At 46.8% G+C, this 18171-nt stretch overlaps 1 protein-coding gene and 1 pseudogene across 1 annotated transcript; both read left to right on the forward strand.

The window, feature by feature from the left end:
- The first annotated feature begins 11039 nt into the window (after nucleotides 1–11039).
- On the forward strand, nucleotides 11040–12758 carry LOC133927620 (disease resistance protein RPM1-like; annotated as a pseudogene).
- A 613-nt stretch (nucleotides 12759–13371) lies between these two features.
- On the forward strand, nucleotides 13372–17845 carry LOC133926677 (disease resistance protein RPM1-like). Its single transcript, XM_062372702.1, has 2 exons — nucleotides 13372–14944; nucleotides 15027–17845. The coding sequence occupies exon 1, from the start codon at nucleotides 13378–13380 to the stop codon at nucleotides 14299–14301; it is 924 nt and encodes a 307-aa protein (XP_062228686.1). The 5' UTR covers nucleotides 13372–13377; the 3' UTR covers nucleotides 14302–14944; nucleotides 15027–17845.
- Nucleotides 17846–18171: the final 326 nt, after the last annotated feature.

The following is an 18171-nucleotide window of genomic DNA, read 5'->3' on the forward strand; positions in this document are numbered from 1 at the left end:
ACGCAGCCAGCCAGCGACCATGCAACCTGGCTCTCCGACCAAGCTCTGCAACCAGTTACCAGGTCGCAAGAGCAAACCTTGCTACCAGTCTCCTCTGGTCGCGGGGCAGGTATGTGTTTAACAGTCTAATCATAATAAATGCTTTTTCACTCGAGTATTTTCCTTCCTTGGGTCCTCTTTCTAGTCGACCAAGACGTGGTCGGTGCAGAGCGGTCATGTCCCATCTGGTAGTATTAAATGCTATGGGACGGTCTGACAGGCATGTCAGGAGGTTTTTTGCAGGTGCGCAGGCGGCGCATGGGGATGGGATAGGGCAGTCTAGGCGACCAAGATGACGTGGGTGGTGGAGCGATGGGACAGGCTCTGTAGTGCCGTAGAGCAAGTGGGATATGTCTGCTCTTAGTAATGATGGGCCTAGGTGGGAAGCTCTAGCTAGGCCAAGGAGAGCTCACGAACTGCAAGTTCTGGGGGAACTGGCTTCTTCAGTGGTAGCCCCACCCGGAAGAGTGCTCACCGCACCGGGATTGCAACCCCCTAGCCCCGTGACGTGAACCGAAACCATCAGGTAGGTATGATTCGATCTGGCAAAAGAGTATTGGGGAACTAATCGCGTGTGTCGTTTCCCCGAGCAGGTTGAACCCAAGGACGAACAGAAGGGTCTACACCTCGAACTTTTGGCATGAGTAATGACCACTCCCAGTAGGGTACTAGTAAGGAAGGCAGCTTACCAGAATCTTAGAAAGGTAACCCTCTCCCTTCTCGATGCTGACCACCCTTCGATCAGAAGGGGGAATCCTTGTCCTACCTTGCAGGATTTCAAAGGGTCACGGACGCGGTACTGGTAGCTAGGCGAGACATGCTTTCTCTCGACTAGGAAGGAGTGAGCATAGGACCATGTATTGTCAGGTACATGGTTCAGTTCTATTTTTTTTTCCAAATTATTAAATGTGAAGCAGAGTATGAGGGCCTCTTAACCGGAAACGAGCATCACCCGCACGAGGAAAAACGCCTACTAGCGATGAGGGATTCGCTACTACGTGTAACCCTGTCGCCAAGGGGCTTTTAGTACTTAGACCGGATGATGGCAACATACCACTCCGAAGTGAGAAAGCTAGAGCAACGCTCCATCAGCCAGGTAGTCACACATGTCCCTCACAAGGATTTCTTCCCTGGCTGATGGGCTGGCCCATCTAGCCTCTTCTTTCAAACCTGTCCCAGTCAGAGTCTTTGAGAAAAAGACTCACACAACCACCCACTGCAGTCTCAGGCCGATGTAGAAGGGATGCTCCGCTTGGAAACGGAACACCAGAGGCAACGCCTCCCTCGGTGCCGTCAACCTCGGGTGGCCATCATGTGGTCGCCCTGCTAGATTGAGGTATGACCTGGATGGATCAGATCTCGGACTACCATCAGAATTAAGCAACCCCTGACGATGATGTATTAGCAGAAAAGGTCATGCGGGCTAACCGCGAGAATCCTCCATGGTAGAGGGATGCCTCTACCACCAAGGGAGCAACGATCCTTTACTAAAATACATCACTCAGGATGGGGGGAGGACATCGCTCCCTAACATCCTCAGAGGCAGACATGGAGGCCAGACCTCCCACCACCCTCCAGGATGCTCACGAGCAGGTGAAAAGATATGAGTCATGCCAGCACCACGACCGGAATACCAACCTACCAGCCCGGGCACTACAAACCATACCACTCTCTCGACTTTTCGCTATCTGGGGGCTGAACATCGTGGGACCGTTCTCTAAAGCCCCATGCAGTTGTAAATTCCTAACCTCAGGCACGACCATGACCACCACATGTGAAACTGGTTGCAGGTTACTGACGACCTCTAGTTTCCCGGCCTCACATGGTCGGGATTGCCGGGGTGGTCGGCCACCGACCATACAGCTCGCAGAGCGCCAGCTCTATGAATAAGGCTGCTCGGCAACGAGCCTGTTTGTCTATTTTGCGGGACCTTCTGGACGAATGTGGACATGACTTGTGAGTTTTTCCAAATCCAAATAATTAAACTCTTTATATTGCAGGACTCCATGGACAAATGCGATTGCCCGCCAAATTCCAAGATTTGTTTAGCCCGCTTGCTCGTGTTGATGGGACTAGATCCAAAGCTAACCCGCTTGCACGATGATAGGGTAAAGGTGCCCGCGGGTTAACGACCACAAGGCCGTAAGTCCAAAATTGAGTCGAGCGCTGGTTGACACCAAAAGGCTCTTTGTGCTCAAGGTCTCCCTCAACACCAGGAATGTTGCTCGCGAGCGGCTTGATGCGATCCTCCCTCAGCGATACAGGCACTCCGAAGGCTATTCATCATCCAAAAATGGAGAAGACCCACATAAAGGCCAATGCCTGTCATTACAAAGCCCGAGGGTTGGTTCTAGACAAACCTACGATATTCCTCCTAGGAGGTCACCAGAAAGCACTTGATAGACCAGTCATGGTGTTCCCAGGGGTCAGACGAATCTAGACACTGGCAGACCGAAGCAACGAGTCAAAAGGGGTAAAAGCTTGGCTGAGTTGGTCGTAGAACGCCACTCGCCACTCGTCGCTCTCCTTGGTCAACTGCCCAAGTTCTTTTCGCACCGCATGGAGATCTTCCCAGCACCGGCGAAGGCAGTCGTAGAACTCCGCCCTCTGCTGGTCGCTTTCCCTGGTCACCCGTTCCAGGTCCCTCTGCGCCCAGAGTACTCCTCCCAGCAAGATAGTCAAAAAAACATAGTGTAAGCCACACCGATGTTAGTCGGTCGAATCCTATATGTGTAACCAAGGACCATCACGTGATGCGAGTGGTCGGTGCAACACACCTTGAAGGTCGCTCGGCGTACTCGCCCGCTCAGCCACAGACCCCCCCACACATCTGGCTGCCACCTCCAAGGATTCTTGGTCGGAAGGGTGGTCGACGGATATGGTCGGGGATTCGATGAGGGCTGGGGAGCCAATCAGCTGGGCGGCGGATTGGTTCGGGCGGAAGTCTCGAACACTCCAAAAACTCTACGACCACAACGACACAATCTTGTCAAGAAACAAAGGCGTAGGGGCTCCATTCAAAAATGTTACATAACAAGGGTTACAATCAAGTTTTTTTACTCATCAGCGGCCTCCACCCGGAAAATGGATTTCACGTAGTCCACCGCCCCTGGCACTCCCGCTAAAGTCTCTCCTCGACTTCTGGTCCAGCAACCGCGGCCCCTTCCTGGACCAAGTCCAGGTTGAAGTTGGGTTCACAGCTATGGTAGCACCGGAAGATATACTCTGCGGTCGCCCTCATCGCTTGTGAGACATCCTCCGCGCCCCTCAACGCCAGGGTGGCGGGGAGCTCAAAGAAGTGCTCCGCGAGGACCGGGAGGGTGTAGGCCCAAGCTCAAGCGGTGTGGTCATCCTTTGGCTCGATCACCCCCGGCCCGAGGCTACCCAGGGGATCCGCCAGCGCTCCGAAGGCTTCCCGGAGTTTGTTGAGGGTAGTGCGCTCATCCTCCTTGAGCTGGGAGCGCTCGGTGGCCAATGCGGCTTTCTCTGGGAGAGCTCACCGCACCTCTTCTACATCTCAACCAGCTGCTTCTCCAGCTCGGCGTATCTGCTAGTTGCCGTCTCCTTCTCTTCGACCAGTTTATGGACGGTGGCCAGGAAACGACCGACCCACAAGAGCAAGTCAGGAGTTGAAACAGACTCCTCGACCGAGCTCGTGGGGCCTGGAGTCACCATCGAAATGCCGAGGGGCAAAGCCAATGCTAGCAGAGGTCGGTCGCGGGACGCCGGGTCAGTCCTAGACCTGTCACGGGGTGCCTGGTCAACCTCCTCCAGACCGGCATCACTCACAAGGCCGCCGCCCTCAACCACCACCTGACCCTGCGGAGGTTGGTTGCCTCCCACCCCAGTTGAGTGCGAAGCGCAACCAGGACAAGGGACGTCTAGGTGGGGGCAGACACTTCCCAATCGATCTCCCGAAGGGCCTCATCAACCTCGTCGATTATTGGCCTCAGGGCATCGACCTCGGGAATATGCTGAAGATAGCGTGAAAAATAAAACTCTGACCAAGAAAAAAGAACTTGGAATAAGATATTCTGGGAAAATACTAAACATACCAGCCTAACCCGGGCCCTCTCCGCCAGAGGGAGCTCGCATAGAGGGACACATGGAGGGCCCCCTTTCCTAGCGGCCACCACCATCAGCGATCTGACATGCAGGTCGATGGCCTCATCGGGAAGATCTGAAAACAATAATAGTAAAACACCACTCGATCAAGCCTCTCGAGGCGAGGGGACGGCTGTAACATTACATGCGGTGCTCTCCCGGGTATTGTCACACCCGATTTTAATGGCCAAAACCAGATGCGGCTTAAGTGTGCCCAGGATGCTCAACACACATAAGGACGTCACAGGTGAAGTAACAAAAGTAATACTTTTATAGAATAAACGTTAAACTCTTACAGCAATTAACATATATTGTCTTCTATGAAGATATCTGCACCGGAACATAAGCACTGGTTCCCAACAACACTGCAGGCAACCGACCAGGAGACACGTGCCTAGAACGTCAGAATCTCATCTTGATGGTCTTCAACATCTTCACTCATTGAGCAGCAGCATACATGTCGCATGCTATAGGAAAAATAGCAAGTGTGAGCACATGACGCGCTCAGCAAGTGTGGGAAAGATAATGATATGCAAGCTTATATCAAGAATAGGCTAACACAAAGGGTTTATTTGCACAAATGCGAGTAATGAAAACATATTTGGACTCAAAAAAGCATTAAACAATTATTAAGTGAATGTAACCCATACAGTCCAACACCCAGCATACAAGGCTCCCTACCTTGCACAGCATAACCGTCTAGTACTCCTTGTACTATAACAAAAACCATAACCATCTAGTACTCCCTGTACCAGAACCATAATTACAACCATCTAGTACTCCCTGTACCAAAACCATAATCACAAACATCTAGTACTTCTTGTACCAGAACCATAACCACAACCAATAATCACAACCCACTAATCATGTGAGGATCCAAGTCTCTCATAACCGTAAGCACGGCTGTCATAACAGTTTTACACTCTGCAAATGTTGTCCATCTTTCCCCATAAGTCAGTGAATTTCATGTTGTCGTGTTGTGCAAACACTTAACACACGTCAATGGTGTGCTGCCAAGAATCACTGCATGACACTTTCCACTAACTAGAGACTAATCCAGTATGCGTCTGCCCACTATGTTTCACCGCTAGGCTTTACGCGAGTTCAACTCCCATCCAGAAGCCCCCTTTTGTGCTGACACAACACACACTGGATAGACTCTAATCAGTATGTCACGCCTTACCCATATCAGCCTCGTGGTTGGTACGTTACTTCTTGGTTTGTCGCTCCACGAACCGATCCTTACTTAGGTTACTTGAGAAAACACTAAACCAACATCATAACCATGATAACCATCAAAACCACTTTGCTCAAGGTCTAAGGTTCCATGTTGCTAGACCATTAACACATTAACGACCATTGTTGCATATGTTCATTAGTCAAGATTATGACACTTCTCAACATCCCAAAAGCGTGGCTAAGCAATCTACCCATAAAAGACACCTAACCATAAACCATCTAGGTTACAAAGGATGATAAGGGAAAATCTAGGGAAAACCCTAACATAGGTGACTACCCATCATATTGACACTACATGCAATTTTGTAAAACAAAACATTTAAAAACATAGGTTTAAGATGATCGAGGACACTTGCTTTTTACCCAATGCTGCTCAGTGTTGTCGAAATCTTGGTCTTGAAGTCTCTCGAACTGCTCTGGAACATTATCGACTAATCACGAGAACTACCGACAAACAACACAAAGGAAACACTAAGAATAACATACCAAACATCATTAAAACGCTTTAAAAATACTATGGTTGGATAGGGATGATTTTAGGAACATTTAGATGCAAGAATCGCCTAAATCGGAGTTAAGATGAAAAGAGAATAGCTTTCGGGAGATGGATTAGACTGAAAAGAAAATGCTGATTTACCGGAACTATCTTCATATGGGAAAAGGTTTTATTGCACAATCACCGTGTCAGGCTTGAGAACATCATTGCGCAAGATTTAAGAAGTGTAGGGCAGACCAGACTTCACTGACTAAGCTAAGAAGAATGATGTGGCGCTGACTTGGCATTCTATGGAAGTATCATCTTGGATTAAAGAAGGGATACGCTGAGATCTAGTATCGACCATCTATGATGGATCAAAAAGGCCGAAGATTGCGCTTCTAGATTAAGGATACTACTGGTGACTCTATGTAGCGGTGGTGGTTCGGGTTTCGTCGGAGATGGCGATCGGGCATGTGGCCACAAACATCGATGTTGGGCTTCAGTGGTGTTTCAGTGAAACGAGGGAAGCATAGTGTAGAACGCGGAAAGACTAACTCAGTAGTATGGATGGTTTTGGAAGGAGTCGTTCGAGGTATAGGAAAAACAACGATGACTGCTTTTAGGTTTGGTGGTGACCACGAACAAATTCAGGAACGAAGACGCTCGCATTCCAGGAGATTGGCTATGAAATTTGAGGAACTGTTTAAATAGAGATGTTCATATATCCTGGGAACACAATGTTATGGCATAATTTTGGGTAAATCATCCACTGAGAGGAAGAACGATTAGCAGAGATGAGACGGGTGATGGCTGCGACATGCTGTGGTTGGCAATGACGTCTTAGTCGTGTCGCTGCACAAATGGGGATGGGCTCCTAGGGTCATGTAGAAGACTCAATGGGACACGCCGTGACACGGTTGGTGCATCCATACGGCTTTGGGATTGACGGGGAACGCGAATGCAAAATCCGGTGCGCGTGCAGAATGCATCGAGAATCCAGACAGCGGGTATGTCGACCTTGATTGGGGTGGTTTGGCTATTCTACTGGCCAGCCTGGTTGGTGAGGGTATGGGGAACATCATGGGACATGCACCGGTAAAAGGGCTTGGTGATTTGACCTCCGGTTGGTCGGGAACATTGATGCCAATCGGTTACAGCGCGGCTATCCGAGACGACGACTACCGTGGCGGTGTAGATTGGGCTTTGGCCGGGGCTAGAGCCTAGCTACGGACTTAGTATGATGATAAAATAGTAATAAGAGAGGAGAAGAAGGGGTCCTCACCTTGCTTTGATGGTTGAGGAAGGAGGATTCGCAGAGAAGACGACGTAGCACATCACGGGCGACGGCAACGGCGGCTCCGGCAAACGGCGATGTCCGGCGACGCACGGACATGGAAGCAGTGACTTCTAGGGCTTGAGGGTATGTAATAGGGGTAGAAGAGGGTGTGCAACTCATATTTATAGGGCTAGGGGCGGCTGGTTGAGGTGGAGTCCAAGCCGAACACGAATCGGATTCGAGTTCGAGTCGGTTACGGTTTTTTTTTCGCAGCTTTGTATTCCAAGGATGATATCTCCATCGTTCCGACTCCAAATTGGACGTTTCTTGATTGTAAATTGTATTACTCGAAAATATCTACAACTTTGGTAGTCATTGGAACTTCTGAAAATGTCATCTTGATTTCCAAAAATGCACCACAAGATAAACTGCTTGAACTCAGATATATCTGCACAGTACTGATTTCGGGGCCCATAACTCCTAGCTCCATTATCCGAAAGAGGACTTCCATTAGGTTCAAATCGAAGCTCTCGACGAGACCTACAACTTTGGTATTGTCAAGATTTGCATTTGAGGCCCTTTTGAACTCAGAAACTTCATGAGAAGATGAGGCTGTGCAGGACTCCGCGAAAATTTGCAGATTTCATGGATCCTTTGTTGGCCATCTAGAAGACTTAGCTAAGGGTTTGGAATTAAGCAAGATTGAGCCCAAAGATATTTTTGGTATATCTAGGGTTTAGAAAAGAAACTTTTGCAGAAAAATTTGAGTAGGGTTTGAATTTGAATCAAGCTTGAAGTGAATTTAAGAGAAACAAAAAATAAGGTTGAACAAGAATAGGAGTAGATAAGGAATTTGAATTTGGATTTGGGTAGAATTTGAGAAAGAGGAGATATTGACTTTAAACAAGGATTTGGATAAGATTTGAATTGAATTGGAGAAGGATCAGGTATGATCAAGGATTGAATAGATGATGAATTTAAAGATTTTGAATTCTAACCATTAAGATCCTTAACTTATTCACTACTGAGTTTTGTAAAAACCTTTCCAAAATCTTTTTCACTCAAAACACCAAATAGAAAGAAAAAAAAGAACTCTAATGCATTTACCTGGCTCCTAACAAAACTCAGCATGCAATGGACACAAAATAATAACCTATTTTGATTGATTGATTAAGAAAATAGGTTTTAAACCTATTCTACTGGTGAAACTATTCAATAATCATGGAAAATTTTAGACATTTTAGAAATCTGAAAATCAGGGTGTTACAGGTATCATCATTGCTTCCGATGTACAGGTAGGCCGGGTGCGCCCTTCGCCGTAAGGGGTAGAGCCGGCGCTTGATGAAGTCGCGCACGACATCCGACCCCGACGGACCGGCTTTCGCTAGCGCCCTGACCCGGTCGGTGAGGGATAGTAGCTCAGCGGTCGGCGTGGGAGAGCTCACCCAACTCTCTGCAAGGTGCGCCAACGCTTCGGGCAAGCGAAGGTTGTCGAGGGAGTTGTCAGTTGTGAGGTAGAACCACTCTTCCCTCCAACCCGACTACGATGATTTTAGGTTCATCTTCAAGTAGGAGCTGACGATACCATCTCGTTGACGGAAACCGCAGCTCCCGGTGGCCAGCCTTGGCTGCAGCCGAGCCACATAGAAAAATCTAAAGAGATCGAGATATGGCTCGACCCCCAATGAAGTTCTCACACATGTGAGCGAAAATGCTCAGCATGATGATGGAGTTGGGGTTCAGATGAAGATGGCAGATGTCATAGAAGGAGATGACGGCGCAGAAGAACTTGGAGAAAGAGGGGACGAGACCGACCAAGAAAAATGAAGCGAAGTTTATGATCTCCCCCTGGCGGGGAGCAGGAACATCTCCCCTAGGGCGGTACCCGGAGGACAGGCGACGTGGAAGCAGTCGATTCTCGTACATCTGCTTCAACTTCACGGCAGTGCACTTGGACTTGGGGAAGTCAGCCTCCTTTCCGGTGCGTGGGGCCATGGGGATGCAGTGGTGGTTGTTTGAAAGACTCTGGTGAGGGCTGGAGGCGAAGGTCTCTAGCGCAAGAGCTTGGGTGGCCAAGAGATCTCTGGGGCCTTCTATCCTCCTATTTATAGGATCGACTCGGTTCTGCCGCCCCGGCTCCCGAGGATCCCTCGAAATCCAGCATCCATTAAGGTTTCTCTCTCCCACTATCCTTTTTCTATGGACGATTAACCTCCTCTCGGGATGCGGTTTTCTAGGCTAACCACGGAAGTGGACTGTATCACTGACCACTCCTCGGGTGAACTCATGTTCACATTGGGTCCAAGTGATTTGACTGGATCCAGCCACGACCATTTGACAAACTGATCAGTCTATCGCATTCGCGGAAGAGCTTGAAGGCTACTGCTGGTATAAAGAATAGTAGGGTCCCCTCGCGGGCGAACCCATGTGGGTAAGATATCAGCAGGTGCTATATGCCACGTTTGTCTGGAACCATAGCCACCCCGCGCGACCAGCCAGTGACCGTGTGACCAGCCAGCGACCACGCAACAAAGCTCTCCGACCAAGCTCCGCGACTAGTCACCAGGTCGCAGGAAAAAACCTCGCGACTAGTCTCCTCTGGTCGTGAGGCAGGTATGTGTCCAAACAGTCTAATCACAATAAATGCTTTTTCACTCGAGTATTTTCTTTCTCCAAGTCCTCTTTCTGGTCGACCAAGAATGGTCGGCGCAGAGCGGCCGTATCCTATCCCGTAGTATTAAATGCTATGGGACGGCCTGACAAGCATGTCAGGAGGTTTTTTGCAGGTGTGCAGGCGGCGCGTGGGGACGAGATAGGGCAGTCTAGGCGACCGGGATGACACAGGCGGTGGAGCGATGGACAAGTTCTATAGTGCCGTAGAGCAAGTGGGATACATCTGCTCTTAGTAATGATGGGCTTAGGTGGGAAGCTCTAGCTAGACCTGGGTCTATGTCTTGACTCACATGTAAATCCTCTCTCCCTCTAATATATAAAGGGATAAGTACCAGGCTTATAAAAGGACTTAGGAGGCTAAGAAGAATGGCCTAGGGACTCTGAGGAGAAGAAGGCTGGGTAAGAACGTCATCTGTAACCAACTTAGACCATAAGAAAAGAATACATAGGATATAAGGCTATTACACTAAGGGGGGCTGAACCTGGATAATCCTCGGTGTTTTTGAGTCACACATACATAAACAAATTCAGTAGACACTCCCTGAACAACGATCACACACCCATCGTCTGATACACCCTGGAATTACTGTCAGGGATTTACTCCCAACACCCTGCCTCGAGAGGCAGTGGTCGGAGGGGTTCATGGTTTTTGGAAGCCGGACTTCCAGTTGAGGATCCGGAGCCCAAGGGCTTCGGAGGAGCTCTTGATGGCAACCCTTTTGTAATGACTGCAGGCTGGGATATCTACCCTCAACAATTATATATATAGAGTATATAAATATCAGAAAGTAGTATATACTTCAATTATAACGGGATCAAATATGGATCAAACCGAGAGTATATACCCTGGGAGCACAGACTAGTTTTTCATATATATAATGTGGGGGGGGGGGGTGGAATTTATTAGAAAAGGAAGGAAGTGTATTCACAATATATACACGGGAAGCATTTATATTCGTGTATCCTTTTCTTATGTTGCCAGGTTCATGAGCGACGAGCTAAAGATGATCCAAGCCTTCCTCAGGGCAGCTGACGGGGCACGCGAGAACACTGGGGTGCTCAAGGCGTATTTGGAGCTGATCCGCGACTTGGCCTATGACATTGAAGACAGCCTTGAGGAGTTCATGGTTTCCATCAAGCACAAGAGGCTTGTGCAGCAATTCCTCCACTTACGAGCACGTCATCGTATACGCACCCTCAAACATCTCTAATGAGGTCGTCACAGGTGACATGGATCGCACTCGGAATCTCACAGCTCTGAATGTTGAGGAAGCCCAGCTCATTGGCTTGGACAAGCCGAAGAAGAAACTTCTGGAATTGGTATCCAATCCGAAGGCCAAGGTCTTGGAGCCAGAAACCAGCAAAGCTGGTCCAAGAGTGGTATCTGTTGTTGGCATGGGCCGCCTTGGCAAGACGACTCTCACCAAGCAGGTTTATGATACTAAGGATGTTGTTGACATGTTTGACACCCGTGCTTGGATCACAGTGTTGCAGTCATTTTCCCCAAAGGAGCTTCTGAAGGAGATGATCAAAAAAGTTTTTGGGGCAGACTCACTGAAGAAATTTTTAGAAGAACATCAAGGGCAGGTGCTGCAAGTACACCACCTCGCTGATCACCTGCGCACAAGACTCAAGGAAAAAAGGTACTTAATTGTTCTTGATGATGTTTGGACCATTGAAGCATGGAATTGCATTAAGCTTACTTTTCCGGAGAACAGTAAGGATGGTAGTTGTGTAGTTATTACTACACGAAATGGTAAATTAGCTGAATCGTGTAGCCCCCCCCCCCCCCCCCTCACACATCCAACAACCTGAAAAACTAGACAAAGGGGATGCTACAAGCTTGTTTCTGAAAAGGACAAACAAAAGCCTTGGTGACCTAGAGAAAGATGGTCATATGAAGGGAACAGTTGAGAAGATATTGAATAAATGTGGAGGATTACCACTAGCTATTGTGACGATTGGAGGCCTCCTGGCCACTAAGGATACAAAGGAGTGGACGAATCTGTATGATCAACTCCCCTCGGAGCTTGCGACCAATCCAAGCCTTGAAGCTCTGAGGCAAGTGGTGACTCTGAGCTACAACCATTTGCCATCTCATCTCAAACCTTGCTTTCTGTATCTCAGTCTCTTTCCAGAAGATTTTGAAATCGGTAGGAAACACCTTGTGAATAGGTGGATAGCTGAAGGGTTTATTAAAAGTGGTACTGCCAAGAGAACACTTGAAGAATTTGCTGAGAGTTACTTCTATGAGCTCATCAGTCGAAGCCTGATTCAACCATCAAAGTTATACTCTTGGAAATGTAAAGACCTGCAGAATTCATGATATCGTGCATGATATTGCAGTGTCAATTTCAAGCCAATAGAACCATGTTTTCTTAGTTGAGGAGCATACAAGTACCACCACTACATCAAAAGAAAGCATCCGGCATATATCATTCTTCGCTAGTACTAAATGGAACATCAGCATGGATTTAAGCCGTCTTCGATCTTTTACTTTGTTTACTGAACCACTGGAATCAATAGCCTCACTCTATTCATACAAATTCAAGATGTTGAGGGTTCTGGATCTCAAAAATGCTAGTTCCCAAACAATGCAACAAGATATCAAAAACATAGAATTGCTGCTACACTTAAAGTACTTGCATTTTCCTAGGGGTTCATATGTTTATGCACTTCCCAGATCTATAGGGAGTCTGCGAGGCTTGCAAAATCTGGACATACAGAGATCAAATATTTCAACCTTACCAAGAGAAATCATTAAACTTCAAGATCTTCGCAGTCTTCGGTGTAGCAGGGCACTTTATATACCATTAAATGATTATTTTGATAGTCGAAATGGAGAATGGTTTTGTCATGCCTTAGATTTAATAAACTTGGTTGATAGCGATGCACGGAATATAGCAACTGCCAACCTGCACATGGCCTTGGCTAGCTGTTGGTCTTATTCATCAGGCATTAAGGGTCCGTTTGGTTGGGAGACAAAGTGAGATGGGATAGGGTCGTCTCTGGTTTTAGGATGGGATGATTCTCTTTTTTGTTTGGTTGGTTGGATAGGATGAATCTCTTTTTTGTTTGGTTGGAGGGACGAGGACGGATGGGGATGAGAACCATCAACTAATTATATCTTTTAATTTTAAATAATAATTATTAATAATACACTAATCAACATGCACCAACATATATTAATGTTATTCTTGCTATAGTCATTACTAATTAACAATAAAATATACTAATTAACCATAATCATACTCTAATTAGCTCATTAATTAGCAATAATTAGTACATTAACCCTTACAAATTCTAATCTCATAGTAATATGTACTAATAAGTAATATAAGCATACTAATATCATTAATCATTTTACTAATATGCATGATTAGCAAAGGTGGATGGCTTCGTCCCTCCGATTTTGAGGGATATTTTCATCCAGCATATTGAGAGAATATTCCTTAGGAGGGATCATCCCATCCCTACTGCCTCTGAACCAAACACCAAAAAATAGGGATCGCCCCATCCCATCCCATCTCATCCGTTGAACCAAACGGACCCTAAGGTGCCAAAAGGAATGGGAAATTTAAAACAGTTACAAATACTAGAAAATGTGGATATTAAGCGAATAAGTAGAAAAGCAATTAAAGAGCTAGGGGAACTAACTCAGCTGAGGAAGTTGGCTGTGACAGGGGTAGGGGCCTCCAAGAAAAAGTGCAAGGCATTTTGTGAGGCTGCAGAGAAGTTGTCCTCCCTCCGTTCCCTCAACGTGAGTTCTAGGGAGCTGAATAAAGAAGCTGAGCTGGATATGTTTGTTTCTTGGACATCCCCTCTCCCTTCTCTTTTGAGCCTCAAATTGAAAGGGCGCCTTCAGGAGATACCTTCTTGGGTCGCTAAATCTGTGAATTTGGTGAAGATTGAGCTGAAATATTGTGGTCTCAAGGAACTGGAGGCCTTGGCTGAACTGCCCAACCTGATGCAAGTTCGTATTTATGGTGATGCATACAATGAGAAGTTAGTGTTCCACAAGCATGCATTCTCAAAGCTGAGGATCCTACACCTAGAGCTTCATCATGCACTGAGGGAGGTGACATTTGAAGAGAGCGCCTCACCGAACATGGAAAGTATAACGATCTTATATTGCAAGCTGACATCAGGGATCAATGGTATCAAGTACCTTCCAAAACTCAGGGAGATTAATGTTCGACATTGTAGACTGGCGAAGCAAGATATGTTACAAGAGGAAGCGGGCAAACACCCGAATCACCCTGTGCTGCAAATGGTGAACTGTGATCCTGCTAACACTGAACAGTCTGCGGAGCTACCAACACGAGCTAAACAGCAAGCGCAGATACCACTGCGACTTGGCCCGTATCTTTCCCGAAGCAGCAGGTGTTGGACCACTTTCTCGCCGGCAATGCCTGACTCCGGCGACCGTGCGGGTGCCCGGCCGGTCGGCCCGACCCCATCGCCACATCGCAACGTTCTCCGCGTGTCCTGACCCACTCGCTGCTGGCCGTAGCCTCCTCCCTGACGGTCGTCCTAAATCGACTCGCCGGCAACCCCAGACGTCCTCACCAACCGCCAGTCCTCGACCTCCGCAATGACTGACGGATTCGAAAGATCTCGCCGCAATTCATTGTTTCACACAGGCCCGCACAACAAAAATTGAGGTCGCCGCAACTCACGTGAATCGATTTGCCCCCAAACGGTCTCGACCTGCGAGAAGTTTTGTTTTGAGATGGATCTCTGTGAAAATAATTGCTGGTGAAAAACGATTACCCCACATTTGGATCCTAGAATTGGAGCCGGAATTTCGGAATTGGAATTGGCCCCAATTCAACAATTCAATTCGGCTCTTTGGTTGCTTAGAAGCTGTAGAATTGAATTGACCTACCAATTCCGTGGAATCCCAACCCAACTAAAACGCCCGCGATTCCGCTCGTGAGGCCTCTGAAATCGCTGGAATTCGCCCGCCCTCTGCACTCGTGACCTCCCGCAACCACCCGCCCCCGTGCTCGACCCCGTAGATCCGGCGCCGCCACCGCTGCTGCCGGACCAGCCGTGCTCCGTTGCCGAAGCCTCCGCCAGTGCTCCGTTGCAGATCCGGCACCGCCGCCGCTACCCATCCTCCACTGCCGCAGGTAATTAATTTCGGCCATGCTTTCATCGATTTGCACCTTGTCTGCCCAAGGGCCGTCGACCCTAACTGCACGACCGTACCAGGAAGCCGAGAGACCGTCGTCCCCCAAGAAGCCAATGGGATTGAGTCCCCCTTGGAAGCCGGTGCTGAAGGTCGTCCCTTAGGAAGCCGATGCCGTGGTAATGCTCCCGCCAGTCCTCTTCACCTCCCTCCAATGCCTTGTTTTGGGTTAAAAATGACCAGATCTCCCTATATGTGGTACGAATCATTGATTGAAACTGTTGATTAAGATGTCCGTGTTTTTTAATCATCAACTACAATTTCTATGTGTCACTGCTTCTAAAATGGCTCCATGTATCTAAACTTGAGCCCTTGCAGCTATCATGTGCAGTTCAGAGATGAGAAAAATGCTTGTTTGTTTTGTTCTTGTGAATATGTGTCTGCTTGCACAATGGTTCTGCAGTTAACCCTCTGAAGCTTGTTTGCTGCATTAATCAAGCAGAAAAAGATAGATTGGGCATTGGACTCCATGATGCTAAATCCTCCTACTGCAGAAAAAGATATATTGTCTCATTTGGTGAGTAGTGAACTGTTAGCTCATTACTCTAGCTGATGAAGTTGGGGGACAGTCGACGGAATAATCTTTATGCTACAAGTATTCTCATATCCCTCTTCCTTGCATTGAAGTGTTACTCTTTCCATGAATCCAAGTTATTTATGGTTTCTGGTTGAGCTCCTGATGTTTAAATTTTAAAAGACCAGTTGTCCAGTTTAGTACTATAGATACTGGCTGAGTCTAAATCTGTGTACTTTGTTAGGTTGAACTGGAACAGCCAACTGAGCCACAGCTCACGTGAATCGATTTGCCCCCAAACGGTTCTTGACATGCGAGAAGTTTCGTTTTGAGATGGAATTGCTGGTGAAAACGATTAAAGAAATTGATGCAAATGCTGTTCTTCCAGCTAAAGTTGCGGGCCTGTACTTTATAGCGCATCAAATTGTGCGAACAAGATCTTTCCAAATTGTGCCAGCAAGATCTTTCCAAATGTGGTCAAATTGTGCGAACAAGATCTTTCCATTTTAAAGCATCAAATTTCCACATTCTGTTGATGACAGCATGCCAATGCGGTTAGATGTGTTGACAAGTAGAGCTGGCCAAGTGGGCCTGACGGGCCGGCCCGGCAGGAGCATGCCTAGGCATGGCCCGGTTAGGGGCACGGCCCGTCAAGCCCGGCTACCTAAACGGGCAATGCCGTGCCGGCCCATGTGCCCACGGCACGGCCTGTGAGACACCAGGCCAGGCCAGGCCAGGCACAGATAAGGCACGGCGGGCCTGGCTTGGCCCGTTTCTGAAAATTCCCCCGAAAATAAAAAATTCAAATAATCAAGAAAAATTATGGAACATAGCAACATCAAAAGTAGCCCAACCGATATCTGTCGGAGTTAAAGGGTTCTTCTGAATTTTAGTCTGAACAACACCTTGAGGAGGTTCTAGATCTGAATCGAAGTCAATCAGATTTTCTGACACATAATTTAGCATCCTGCATGCTTCTAGGTCTGGGGTCATTGGTCGTCAGAGATGTCAAAATCAGACTTTAGCCATTAAGCATAAATTGACAAGGGCAGAATCACATGGCGTTAGGAGTCATGGAGTGGACTAATGCTATTTTGTTTCCAATTTTAACTTTGTTTCTTTTGACACAGGTACTGTCTGGACTCTGAATAAGGAAAATTCTCAATGGTTATGGAGAAATACAAATTAGGAACGTGCCGTGACGGGCATGGCCTAATTGTGCCGTGCCATGCTCGGGCCGGGCCGAAATCCCCGTGCCTCGTACCGGCCCATTTGGCCCGGCCCACTTGGCCAGCTTTACTAACAAGTGACAATATTCAGTATCATGTTACAGTGTTTTCATTACTGAGTGTGTTTGTTAGATCCAAGATGGGGAAGATGATAGTAAATCAATGTTCTTTGAGATTGAAAAAAGTATTCTGCTAAGATCAACCAGAACAATAAAATATGGTTATTCCGAAAGAGGATATATTATGAGAATTCAAATATTTGTTTTGGAGTATAGCTCTAGGGAAGTGGAGTGGTTAGAGAATGGATAATCAAGGGAATGATGAATAATTAAAGAACAGTCAATTGAGTTGAAGGTTTGCTTTGTGCGCCATTCTTTGCTTATTGGCAATGGTTTTGGTTGTAACTGGCAATGTTTAATTGCGAATCAATAACGTAACACAGCAGGTCAAGTTAGTTATTAAACTCTTTTTCAAGTACTAGTGTCACATGATCATCTGATCAGGTATTTGTTTGAACTGCAAAGTTTATATTTCTTAGTGCTCAACTAGACAGTTTTGCTAAGCTGAATGTGCAAGAGGCCTCTGTTGTGTGCTAGATAAATTTATTCTTCGCTTAGTTGTATGGACTAATAAATTTGGGTTAAGAGGGCACCTTGATTTATTCCTGGAAACAGTGCATGCTGTTTAACATTGTTTCTGACTTCTTTTACTGGCTCTGTCATACTGCAGGATCATCAGTCTCCAGCAGTCCAGCGATTTCCATGTACCGTCTGCTTGATATGAACTGGAGATGAATTCAAAATAGTGTGCTTTCATAAACAAAAAAAAAAAAGGAAAGAGCGTCACATCCAGAAACATGATCATTGGAGGAGTAACTGGCTGTTTACGCAGTTTGGTAGATGAAGCTCTGATTCAAAATTACCTGAATTAGGATTAGATCGTTTGGTGGTAGCAGGCTTGTACATGTATAGTACTGGTCTACATGTTTTCTTACCTTCTCAGTATTATGGTAGGCAATAGCACCTTGATAAGTATATTGCTAAAATCATGGCAAATTTTGTGTCAGATTGCAAGATTTGATATATATAATCTTTTGGATTATGTGGTGCACTATGTCCTGTCCTTTTTCTGTCAACACATTTAACCGATGTTGTGGTTTTCTGGGCTTCTGGCCATTCAATGTACTGTGGTAATATATATTGTATGTATATTCTGCAGGTATGCTCATTGTAGTTCATGTCCGTGCACATCCCACAAATTGTAACTCTGTGTTTCGGATTATAATAGGAGATGTGCGCAGTGCGAATAACAAGTTGTAACTTATAGTGTTTCAAGTTGTAACTAAGGATGTGCGCAGTGCGAATAACAAGTTATAACTCATAGTATTAGCTTTTTGTGTTGCAATTATGTATTTCTGGATGTGAA

Source organism: Phragmites australis, chromosome 8, assembly GCF_958298935.1.
Source record: "Phragmites australis chromosome 8, lpPhrAust1.1, whole genome shotgun sequence".
Classification (NCBI taxonomy): Eukaryota; Viridiplantae; Streptophyta; class Magnoliopsida; order Poales; family Poaceae; genus Phragmites; species Phragmites australis.